Source organism: Acanthisitta chloris, unplaced genomic scaffold (genome assembly GCF_000695815.1).
Source record: "Acanthisitta chloris isolate BGI_N310 unplaced genomic scaffold, ASM69581v1 scaffold178, whole genome shotgun sequence".
Classification (NCBI taxonomy): Eukaryota; Metazoa; Chordata; class Aves; order Passeriformes; family Acanthisittidae; genus Acanthisitta; species Acanthisitta chloris.
This window is the reverse complement of record NW_008687357.1, coordinates 44,106-56,359: the sequence shown is the minus strand read 5'-3', so window position 1 is coordinate 56,359 and position 12,254 is coordinate 44,106. Positions and strand designations below refer to the sequence as shown.

General features: G+C 36.5%; 1 protein-coding gene across 1 annotated transcript in view; it reads right to left on the bottom strand.

The window, feature by feature from the left end:
* Positions 1 to 2: 2 nt before the first annotated feature.
* Positions 3 to 12,254, bottom strand: part of UBR2 (ubiquitin protein ligase E3 component n-recognin 2) — a 51,212-nt gene continuing 38,960 nt past the window's right edge. The window contains exons 35-47 of the mRNA XM_009080528.1: positions 11,619 to 11,767; positions 11,479 to 11,534; positions 10,954 to 11,050; positions 8,830 to 8,897; positions 8,165 to 8,300; positions 7,459 to 7,549; positions 6,814 to 6,944; positions 4,872 to 4,980; positions 4,543 to 4,599; positions 2,970 to 3,047; positions 2,530 to 2,700; positions 1,741 to 1,842; positions 3 to 499 (exon numbers count right to left, since the gene is read on the bottom strand). Of these exons, the coding sequence (XP_009078776.1) occupies positions 358 to 499; positions 1,741 to 1,842; positions 2,530 to 2,700; positions 2,970 to 3,047; positions 4,543 to 4,599; positions 4,872 to 4,980; positions 6,814 to 6,944; positions 7,459 to 7,549; positions 8,165 to 8,300; positions 8,830 to 8,897; positions 10,954 to 11,050; positions 11,479 to 11,534; positions 11,619 to 11,767 (1,387 nt within the window). The 3' untranslated portion in view covers positions 3 to 357. The remainder of the gene's footprint in view (positions 500 to 1,740; positions 1,843 to 2,529; positions 2,701 to 2,969; positions 3,048 to 4,542; positions 4,600 to 4,871; positions 4,981 to 6,813; positions 6,945 to 7,458; positions 7,550 to 8,164; positions 8,301 to 8,829; positions 8,898 to 10,953; positions 11,051 to 11,478; positions 11,535 to 11,618; positions 11,768 to 12,254) is intronic.

The following is a 12,254-nucleotide window of genomic DNA, read 5'->3' as shown; positions in this document are numbered from 1 at the left end:
CTTTTTCTCTTGCAGTTTATAAGAAAAATCAGTCAGACTTCCAAAAAGAGTCATTCTTTTTTTTTTTTATCAGAAACTTAAGTTCATTTGCCCAGGTTTATAACCCAAGACATTTCTGTGAAGGAAGCACAGTGCAAATTATAGGACTAATAAAACTTGCTTACATAGAAAGAAGTTTACTTGATTAATGTTAACTGGTATCTTTATGAAATACATTGTAAAACAAAGATTAAATAACAGGACTGAGTTTCTTGGGTTGTTTTTTTTCCTCAGACTTTTTTTTCCTCATCCCTCCTTTGAAAAGCTTACTGAATTACAAAAATCTTCATTAAAGTTCCAGTCTTCAGCAGATAATCATTATAAATGCTGCCAATCAATGCCAACTAGTGTTTGATTTGCTTCTTGTGCATGTCCAATTTCCTCTGTGATACTGTGCTGCTGCCAGAGTTTTTGAATCTTTTTAAATCTCTCTTTGCAAAGATGCAAGGGATTTCCACGTCTGAAAAGAAGAATACATTTATCAGGAATGGTGAAACACTTCAACTAAGCACAGACACTTTGGTGTGATATATTAAGTATTAGACAACCCCCTAAAAGACTAAAATATTTAGATAACCCTTTAACATTATTCATAGACTCACAGAATCAACCAGGTTGGAAGAGACCTCAAAGATCACTGAGTCCAACCCTACTGTGGTTACTAGACCATGGCACTAAGTGCCACATCCAGTCTTATCTTGAAAACCTCCAGGGACGGTGAATCCACCACCTCCCTGGGCAGCCCATTCCAATGCCTGAACACTCTCTCTGTAAAATATCTCTTCCTAATATCCAACCTAAACCTCCCTTGGCAGAGCTTGAGTCTGTGCCCTCTTGTCCTGCTGCTGGTTGCCTGGGAGAAGAGACCAACCCCCACCTGACTCCAACCTCCTGTCAGGGAGTTGCAGAGGGTGATAAGGTCTCCCCTGAGCCTCCTCTTCTCCAGGCTAAACAACCATCTCAGCTTCTCCTCATAGCACTTGTGCTCGAGTCCCTTCACCAGCCTCATTGCTCTTCTCTGGACCTGCTCCAGCACTTCAATATCCTATTCTCGTATCAGAGCAAATCAACAGGTATTTGGACTAATGAACTGCAGCACTACCTTGTCTGGTGCCGCACCCTGACTGCCCAACAGTTCTCTCCAGCCTTTGGGAACCTCACACACAGCCCACAGGCCTCTGAATGCAAGTTTTCAGCAACCTTTCCAGGCTAAACCAGTCCATATCCTCTGATTTGGACGAGTTTCAGAAGTAGCAAGCACTAACAATATCAAGTCCCCAAAATATCCTCTCATAGGAAGAAGAGATCGAAGTTAAGACAAAGAACTACCACACTGAATAAAATAATCTCAGGGTATTTTCATTTGGTGTTAATTTAACACAGGTTATACAAACAAATGGACTAGGTACAAATAAAATTTTAAGCTTTAGTTTTGAAGCAACTTCACAGATGCTAAAAAGATATAAGTCTTACACTTCAAGACAACTGTTTATAACCTGGGAGAGATCTTCCAATACAGATTTTTGACCTAAAACCACATATTAGCATTAAAATGTTTGAAGATATTAGATGCAGCAACAATGTCAAAATATAATGTTACCTATATAATTAAAATAAAGAGATTACATTAAAATGTATTTTACAAACCAGATAGTTTTAGAATTCCTCTCCTTAAAATGATGTATTTTTTTAAATATTTACCTGAGTCCCTGGTCTGTCTCTCCATAGTCATCAAGATAAGGAGGAGGATAAAAGCAGCCCTTTGTTTTCCCAGCTAAAAATAGCACCTGACATTCTCGTACTCTAGAGAGAAACACAGAGAAGATTTTTAGGTACTGATTTTCAGGAAAATAGTTCCTTATACTTTCACAGGTCCTGCTTTTCCAGTCCTTACCTACTTTCACTCTGTACAATCTGTATGCACAGATTTTTAAAGGTACTTTTGTTTTAAGCTAAAGTTCTCATTCTCTTCCTGTTATAAATCCTCAGTAGCAGTTAAAAACAATGTAGTTCCATGACATATTATTTGCAGTCTGTGTAAAATACTCAACAAAGCCACAAGAAGAAAATAAAGCAATTTCACTTCTCACTAATCTTTACCAAAGTGAAAAATAGACACCATCTAACCTTTCCTTGTATACAGGAGGACAAGTAAAGTGAATTTTCATGTTTTAACAGCAGCAACAACAAAATCAAAGTATTTACCTTCATCATTTTGCAATACTTGAGCAGAAAGAAACACAGACAAAACAAATTCACTTGAAAATTAAATTCAAACTTTCTATGGCACTTCGTCTTAGAAGAAATGACCTCTGAACCTTATACAAAGGTACAGGAAGATAAATACACACTGTTTTTTAGGCAATCCTGTTGTTAACAAAACACTCCCTTTATCAACCACCTCTGCAATCACATTTATAGAACTATTAATTTAATGACCACACATAGTATTGAACACAGCAATATGAGTAGAGGCATTCAGCCCTTTACCTAAGGAATATGCCCACTCCAGAACCACAAGTGTATGTATGTGCAGTGCAGGCTCCAACATCTTCCCCTTCTAGTTCAGTCTGACAGCAGTAACTCTGAGAACACAGCATCGTCCCACACACAAGGCACAATGTTGGGGCTCTGCTTTTATCACCACCTGATTTCGGACACCTTTTATTGTGCAAAAGGGGAAAAAAAAAAAGCAGCAGCTCACTATGTGTATTAACTCTAGATGGTAAAAGATTCAGAAGTACATTTGAACATTTATACAGTTAATAGTTGTAACTCCTATTTCACTACTTCCCTGAAATACAGGGCAGTTTTGCTAACAAACTTTATGATTCTATACAGAACTTGGAGGTTTTCAGGTTAGAGGTTTCCTAGTTCATCAAAGGGAGCAGAAGACTTCAGGCTCCTCCCTGTCATTGCACACAACTTACGAGAAATTGGATGCTTGGTTAATGAGGCAGCTGTAGTCGTCCGGAAGGTGTATTAATTTGTTGGATTCTCTTGCATAGCTAGAAAAAAAGCGATCAAATCAACCACTCAGATTTCAATGAATAATACACAGTGAATTCAAACTCATTCATGTTTCCCTGACTCATCTAAGCAGCATCTGTGAATGATTAAATTTTTAAAGTTTTCCTCTTCTCTGCCATTCATACAGTAAAATGGCAGCAGATAAAAAAGGAACACACAACATCTCTCAACTAACCCACCTCCCATTTCTTAGTCATTTTTTTATGAATTTGAGACAACATAGAGGCAGAAAGTCAGAAAAATACATGTCATATGCATGCTTTTGGCAAAATCTCATTAGGAGGTCACTACAGGTTTAACTAAATATTTGTTCCCTCCTGTATCGGTTTGCTTTGTATTTTCCTTTTGTCACTAATATTGAATGGAAAATAGTCTAACTCTCACATCAGAAAACTTGTATCCTGAAGAGAATGAAATATTCATGCAATGAAAAGGACTTACTTAATACCAAATATTTATATACTTAAAAACAACAGATACTATACACTAAATTTTAATAATCTTCAACTCCAGGAATAATACAAATTAAACTATAAAATGCAGACATTGTAACAGAAGCAAAGTACAAGAACACACTGGGAGGAAAAAACCACTGTCAAGTCAGACAGAATCTTGGGAAGAGCAGTTAAGAATCAGCAAAAGGAACACATGGAAAAAATCCCAACAATCACATGCAACACAAGTCAATTATGCAACCAGAATATTCTTACTGTATAAGAAACCTTGTTAATAGTCTGTTGTTTAACAGATGAAGTGATTCATTTTTATTTTTGTCAATTCGCCTTGTTGCATGTACAATGTTGAAAGATTGACTTTATGTATTCAGCACAGGAGATTAAAGTGCAGGGACATGTTTCTTTTCTATGACAGCATTGTGAACTTCACATTCAGTTATCATTATTTGGATAATTGTTAACCACTATTTTTACTCAGCCTTCAGAAAGAACAACACCCCAAATGCTTTTCTACTCCCACTAAGTATTAACTGTGTTCTGAATTCAAAAGAATTGCTAAGCAAGAGAAATGTAAGAAAAGGGAATTTTCTTTTTAGCAACTGACTCAGTGTTGGTTTCACTGAAGGAACTGGATTCTTGAAAAAGATAATTTAAAAAGCTCTTTAGTGCCTAATATTTTTAAACATAGATTATATATGTCTTATAGTAACAGCATATCTTTTGAATCAGAAGGTACAAAGTAATACGAAACCTGAGAAGAAATTTTATGGCCTCTGAGTACTGCAGGTCAGTCTAAATAAAACTGCAATATTTAACTTTGCCTTTAAAAATCTACTGATTTAAGCAATAACTCCTTTTCTTACCGAATTTCAAAAATCTCCTCACTTATCCCCTAATATCTTTGTCATGCAATAAAGCAGAACTGATACTCTGTTATTATAAACACCCTTTAGAAAATACTTGGCAAAAAACTGCAATATTCAAGTTTTTCCCCATCTCTGCTAAAAATCTCTGATACCTGATAGCATGTCTCTTGCCTTCCAGGTAACTTTTTACTTCATTGTTACTGCACCAACTACAAGAAAAAAAAAAAAGGCTTTTAACTTCAATGGATGATTCAAAAGCAAATAAGCAAAAAATCCACAGTACATCTATTAAATAACCCCCACAACCCAAATTATTTCTTTCCAAACACTTCTTTCACAAGTACTTTTTAAAATCTAAGCTTCACTTCCATATATGCATTCCTGGGAGAATACCTACTTTACTACCTTGTGCAGGATTCTTCATTTAAGCATATTTATTTAAACTAAGCATATTTAAACTAAGCATAAAAACACAACTCACCTTTCTATTAACGTGTTCAGAATCTCACTGTTCTCTTGAAAAAGGCAAGTGAGGTTGTTTGGCAAGGAAAGATAGCTACATAAGTGTTCAAACTGGTTTGCTCCATTTACTGAAAAAAAAAGCATAATTCTCATAACTATATGTTTTTAAAATAACATTAACTACAATAAATGAAATACAGCACAAAATAATGGAACAGTTATCCTTTTTTTTTTTTTTTACACTGTATTATCCTGAACCCAAAATGTGGTGTGAAATATGAAAGTGCTAGTAAAGGCACCAGACAGCTATGCTGGAAAACTGCCAGTAACAAAAAGCAACTTTCCTCAAATTTCCCCACCAGACATGTTTTAAGCCTAGTCACAGAAGAACCACATCTGTGAGCTGAACAGCCTTTACAACTCAGTATGTCTTTGATTTAATGCAATCCATGAAACAGTTACTTTGTGCTCCTTGTGACACACACAGAGACAGTTGGTCAGTGACAGGCACTGTACCACAGCCTCAGAAAGATACACAGAAACTACAAATGCCTGCAATGACAAACTCGACTAAAATATCCAGGATATAACCCTAGATTACTGTATTCATACTAGTCTACTGATTTGACTCTCCTGCCATCTACTCTCCCAACTTTCAGGAGAAAAGAGTACCAGTACCTCTTCCATGGCACAGCTTCTTTTTGCTCTGAGTAAAGGAGTGAAAAGAACTGGAATAAAAGCTGTGCTCAGTTCCCTCTCATGCCCAAGTGATTGCTGTTTTGCAATCCCCAGTAAAACACCAGCAAAGAGGAATACAGGCCAGCTGTGGGATCAGTGGATCCTGGGGCGAGGGCATGGGAAGGGAAAGCAAAACATCCAGTGTCATGGGCACTGTCAGGACATCCCTCAGTGACAGGAACATGCAGGACCATTCATCAGAGCACCTGGGCCTTGAGGATTGTGAAAAACAAGTGAAGCAAAGCCTTTCTCTTCTGCTCTCCTACAACCAACTCTTTACAGGCCCCAAACCTATTGTCTGGTAGTACATCTGCACTTTGCACCTCACCTTCAGACTATCTGTAACATAAAGAACTTAAGTGATCTCTACTGCTCCAGACTATGATCTTGAGAAACCTTGGTCCAGAAAATTAAAGTTCAGGAATAGAGGTTTCTTTTCTTTTGGCCTAAATGCTGAAGTATTGCTCCATTTCAAACACAGCTTGTCAAGGAGTCATGTGTCAAGGAAATATTCTACAAGTACCAAATCACAAACATATCCATGACAAGAGACAACTGCTGTTCTCATGTCAGCTCAGCATCAACTATCAGACTTTGTTTTAAACATGGGAGTCCTGAAGTGCTGTGAACATTTATTAACATCTTCAGATTTACATTCTATCCCTACATGTGCCACGTGTGGAGGACAGTGAAGTACGTTACTTACACTGATGATTTGGGGTCTAACATAACAGTGTATTTACAGACAGGTCACAGCATGGTTTGGTTGGAAGGGACCTTAAAGACTATCTAGTCCCAATCTCCCTACCATGGGCAGGGACACCTTCCACTAGACCAAGCTGCTCAAAGCCCCATCCAGCCTGGCCTTGATATTAGTTATTAGCAGACACTGACTGGATGAAATCAATGCAAGAAAAATCAGGTCTCTCTTGAATAAAATAATCAAAAGGAAATTTGAATCAATCAAAAATTTCCCTTATTAACAAAGAGAATCAATTTCTGTTTTAAGTAATCTAGAACAGCATTTGCCTCTATATTAAAAAATACATCTTTAAAACAAATTAATTTTTTTGTCTTTTTCATTATGTTGATATGATTCTGCATTGGTAACAAGCTCCCATTTATTCAATCAGTTTCTTCAGAAAAGAGAGTTTAAATGTTATTTATTTTGACCATAAATGTTTATGTCTTGAAAAGCTCATCTAATACAAAGCAGACAGTACCTTGAATTTCTGAGGGTGCTGGGACTCCATTTAAGTAATGAAAAAACAAAGCAGAACATCTCAGGAAAGGCATGATTCCAGCTTTTAGATTCCTCCACAGGTGCCAGCCTGAGGAAATTTCTTTCAAGGCACTTAAGAGAACACAATTTTAAAAAAGTTTGCTTTTATTTAATCATTTCAGTTTGTGAGCTACATTTACTAAGTCTTCAGTCATACTGCACAGGAAACAACTGTTATGCAAAAGTGTTTATTTCAAAGCAGCCTCCAAGAAAAACAACAAACTAGAGATTCATAAAAATGTTACCAACTGGGACAGTAAATGAAGGAAAACTGCATAGATATTTCAGATCCTAACAAGTTTTCTGTACTCAGACACTGCCAATCCCAGATTCTGCAAACTGACTAAAAAGTATATAAAGTGTTCCAGAGCACAGTCTTCATGAGCACAGAGAAATTTATATGTATGGTTACTTGAAAAGTGAACCTAGAAATGTTCACTCATGGATGAGAAAGAAGATCCAAGAGCTCCCAAGTTAAAAGTCTCATCTTTGACAGCATTAGTGTATAGAATTCAGTCAGCTGTTAATGTTGAGGCCAGGAGGGAGAAAAAGACCATAAAATTTTACCAATAGATCACACTTTTACCTTCCTGTACACTGGCAAAGAAATTTATACAGTGTAAGCACAGCTACTTCCTCTTCACTGTTAGTATTTTCTTGATCCATGCCATTCTCTTCTGAAGAAGAAAGAAATAATAAGTGGGCTGTGTAATATATACATGCTTATACAGCAAGAATCTATTTTTTCAAGTTTCAAGAACAATTCCCAAACTAAGTGAACACTGTACATCTGATGTACTGGCAAAAGGTCTTCTGCTGCACATCTCATGTGGTAAGTTTATGCTGCTGTCAGCTCCTGTGAGGTGTTGGTTTACTTGTATGATTGGTTGTGTTTCTTGATGTACTTGCTTGCAGTTCTTTGCTTTTGGCATACTACACTGTATCCAGCTCCTCTCGCCAGAAGATACATTGATTCCTTACTTTGCTAACTGCAACTGACTCATCATGCAATGCCTTAGCCAAATCTCTGCAATAAACACTTCCAGGTGTTTCGGTAAGCTAGGATTCATGAGTAGCTATGCTCCAAAAAACCTCCAGTGTTGAGCAATAAAGATAGAAGACCGAACATGCATGAGTACAAGTATCAATACTTTCAATGGGCTCAAAGGCAGAGCACCAACAATTGCATTTGGAACTGTAAGCTGCACACATTTACCAACAGCACCTTAGTTTTTAACTAAGTACAGATTCGAGGAATCAATTCAATAAAAGTTGAAAGAAAGTAGCATTACCTGTTGATGAGGTAAGTAAAATTTGTATTATGTGTGCCATAGTGACAAGATGAAACAGGTGAAGATCTCCAGTGCCAAGACTAACCCCTGAAAAATCCTGACAATGTATGGCAGGGAAGGAGAGCACCAAGCTTACCTGTAAAAGAAAAGACCAAAGCTGGCACATTCCTTTTCCTTTTGAATCTTCCCCTTTCCTCTGCTCATGCTGCAACTATACCCTTTGAAGGCACCATACCACATAAGGCTAATTTTGAAGTTAATTAGACAGACATCATTTAAGGGAATAAAAATTAACTATCAGGAGAGTTTTGGGGTCTGTTTGGCTTTTTTTTATTTTTTTTGTTGGTTTCTTTTCATTTGTTTCTTCTTTTCTTTTCCTTATTTTTTGTTTGTGATGTGTTGGTGGGGTTGGTTTTGGTTTATTTTGGGGTTTTTTAACAGCCAAAGAGTATACATTACATCTCATTTTACCCCTTTTTTTATTTATAGATAAGAATACTCAAAACTAAAAAAAGCCTTTAAATTGTATTAAGTAGCGAAAACCCCCCTAAAAACCTGAACATTTTGAGAGGTTCCTAACCCAGAGTAATGAGAAAATTTTCAATAGTATTTACATAGTGCCTACTGGATCAAAACATTATTAATACATTTTACATAATACTTACCAGTAAATGAAACATGTCAATATCAAGTATGCAAGGAAGATTTCCATTTTTTTCATTAGGCACCAGTGCTAAGTATTTTGGAGAGAAAAAAAAATATTATTTGAACATTTATATATTAAAAGATTTTGATGTACTTCAGTTACAAATGAGAAGTATCTCCTTGGTTTACATGCTTAAAGAACTTAAAATACTAATGTACCTGTTTTGGCCAGAAAGAAGTCAATTCAACAGTTGTTCATCATTACTGGAAAAGACTCTTGCCTGCTTAACTGTATTGAAACAAAACAAACCCATCTGCTACTCCCATAGTGACTTTTTTTCATTGCTTGGGTTTCCAGTGGGAGAGAATAAATACATCCCAAGTTCTGATCCAGAAATAAGGTCAAACCCTAGTGACTAAACAGGAACACTAACTGTTGTCAGCTGCTCAAAGGAAACTTTTGGCATTTGCTTCACTTTACAAGACTCTTAGAAGACTCACTGAACTTGCCTTACGTAAGTAATTTGCCTTACAGATTCAAAAATATATTGTTAGTATCTCTTACATTCATTATTTTATCTCTAATTAAGAAAGAGCTAGGTGTTGGTCTCTCCATCTCTGTGGTATTGACATTCACAGTAACCACAGAGCATTAAGCAAAGCACTCCAGCTGACAAGAGAAATTCACACACTTAATAAATTCCAAGTACCTCCATTTAAAAGCAAACATAAATTGTTTTCAAAATGTAACACGGTATTTTAAGTAACAATCAAGGAACAGTAGCAGACTTCTTTACTCCAACAGTAAAACCTGATTTACAACAAAGGAGTTTCAACTGCAGCTATGAGAATGTTTTTACAATGTAGCTATAAGCATTAAGCTGCCAAATTAAAAACCACTACTGCAGTAAAAAATAGTCCCATCACAACAACTTAAAAATACTTCAGTTGAAGACTGCTGCCTTGCTGGCCAAAAAATTAACAGCTGAAGATCTGTGACATTTTGAAGCTCTATTACCAAACATTTCACCACTCAGATTTCAAAAGCTTTGCCTTTTGTAAGCATATAGCCACAGAACTCAACCCGAAGTGTGAGAAGTGTTTCCATCAAAAACAGGACCAGAGTGAGGGACTTCCAAACTCAAACTTCTTTTTGATAAGTCATCTTCAGGCATAGTTTATAGGATATTGACAGATCAAAGGCTAACAATTTTCATTACTCCTAGCCTGGAAAAATGAAGTAGTAGAACCTTTTCCTTCATAACAGTAAAAGCAATACAGCTACTTCTGTCACCTGGAAGGAAGAGCTTGGAAGAAACATTGATTCAAGTTCTCAAGAAAACCCAAACCATGCAGAACATCATATACTACAAAGTTCCAGTCAGATAGCTAGTAGCATTTTCTCTCCTGCTTCACACAGGAGAAGAATCCTTACTGCTACAAACTGATGACAATTAAGTTTTTCCCCACACAGCTGCCAACTGTTTGCTTAATTAGGTGGTATCAATTCCACTCCTAAGTTTGGTATATGAATGCATTATAAAGTTTCTCTGCTCTACTGATTGAAAATATTAAAGTTATTATATTCTATAATACCCTTTCAGAATAGGCCTGTCATGGGCAATTACTTTTCACCTGTATCTACTAATGCTTCAAGTTTGGAACATTTTTGCTATTGTCATTAAAATTCTCCACTAACATAGGATATTACATAGGAAGTCCTGTCTTATCACAAATCCTACTTTTCAAAGACAGAGAAGTTTACAGATACATTATAGACTTCTGCAAATATCCTATTTCCTGTCCACACTCTATGAATCTTAATTTCCTCATCTTTAAAGTTCCAGTGTGTCACTTTGGTGCAGGACTACACTTCCTTCTCCTTTGCTCTAGGTATCTTTCTAAAGGGAGGAAACAACAGAACTCCTTCACAGCGAACTATCTGTTATTCTCTTGATATGTATCTTGGAACTGCAGACCAAGAGAAATGTCTTTTTAATTTTTTTTCCATGGAATGACATAACATGTATAGGTGAAAATACCACCTCTTGGTCTATTATGACCTCCTCCTAATCAAGACTAATAGTCATTCACTTTTCTGTATCTGTATCTTTGCAAGAACCAGCATAAGCTAGTGAACTTACATGCGAACAGAGTACAAAAGTGACCCTGTACTGCTGAAAGAGATGAAACTGTCCAGTGAGCTGCTGCAAATCTTGTGAGTGACGTAAGGCAGTCATCCTTTAAAAACAAAGAAAAAGAGACATTGCCACAGTTAACCAAGTTCCTCAACAGGAAGAAATCTCTCACTGCATCTTCTCAGACCTCTCAGTGGTGGTTTATGGGGGCAGTTTGACTGTGTAAGCATACGACAGATAATTACGTTTATGCAAACATACAAGTTCCTTTCAGTATTCTTATTTTGACTGACTCCATGAGAAACCCTGGCCTTACTAAACTACATGCTTACAGGAGAAACACCATAACAGTTTTGCTAGATCTGGACTTTCAATAGATTACTAATGAGATACAGACTGACTGAAGAGTAGGACCCAACAAACAAAACTATAAAATAACCATAACTTAAAATTTAGATATTCCTCACTAAAGAAGCACAGTTTCCTATTTTTCCCCATGAATTCAGAGAGGAACTGCTACTTGATCCTTACCTGTCGACAAGGTAAATGACCAAATAATGGTTTATCTTCATCAGCTAAAATTCGCTCTGGAAAAAAAGTAGAATTCAATGTTGTGAGTTTAACTAAATTCTGAAAATCACCTATAAAGGAGCAAATGAATCCATTAGTACCTATAGTCTGTATCGTGTAAGCACAGCTCCCCCAGCACATTATAGGGACACGTGGGTCTTCTTCATTTGGATGAACCTTCAAGCCTACTTTGTATGTTGCTGTACCAAAAGTTGTCAGCATCTCTTTTATGCTCTCAGAATAAGGATTCCTGAAACAAAGAAAACAGTATTACTAATTCATTATTTTCTCCACTGGCAGCATACTACTATTAAAGATGAGCATTCACCACATAGCTGAACAACGATTTTTAAAATTTAAGGGACAACTCCAATATCTTTTCTTTGGCTCTAGTATTCTCTAGCCTCTTCTTCTGTGACATACATTCCCAATTACCTTTTGATTACTTGACTGGGACCAATCTCATTCATATTCATTAGTGTTACGAATATCTAGTCTTCAAAGATAATATAGTTAAGGCCAAATTACAAGAAATGTGTGTGATGGATAGCTAAATCTGTCATCAGCTGGGACAGGTGTCTTGCATCTTTGTGTGCAGCTGTCAGGCAAATGTCTGTATCACATAATGAGTTTTATTACTTTCTCTTCAAGTGAAGAAAGAGTAGAACCAAATACAAGTGCATCATAATAGCTGAAATTATTTATTAGCATACTCTCCATTTCATTGTCTTTCTTCA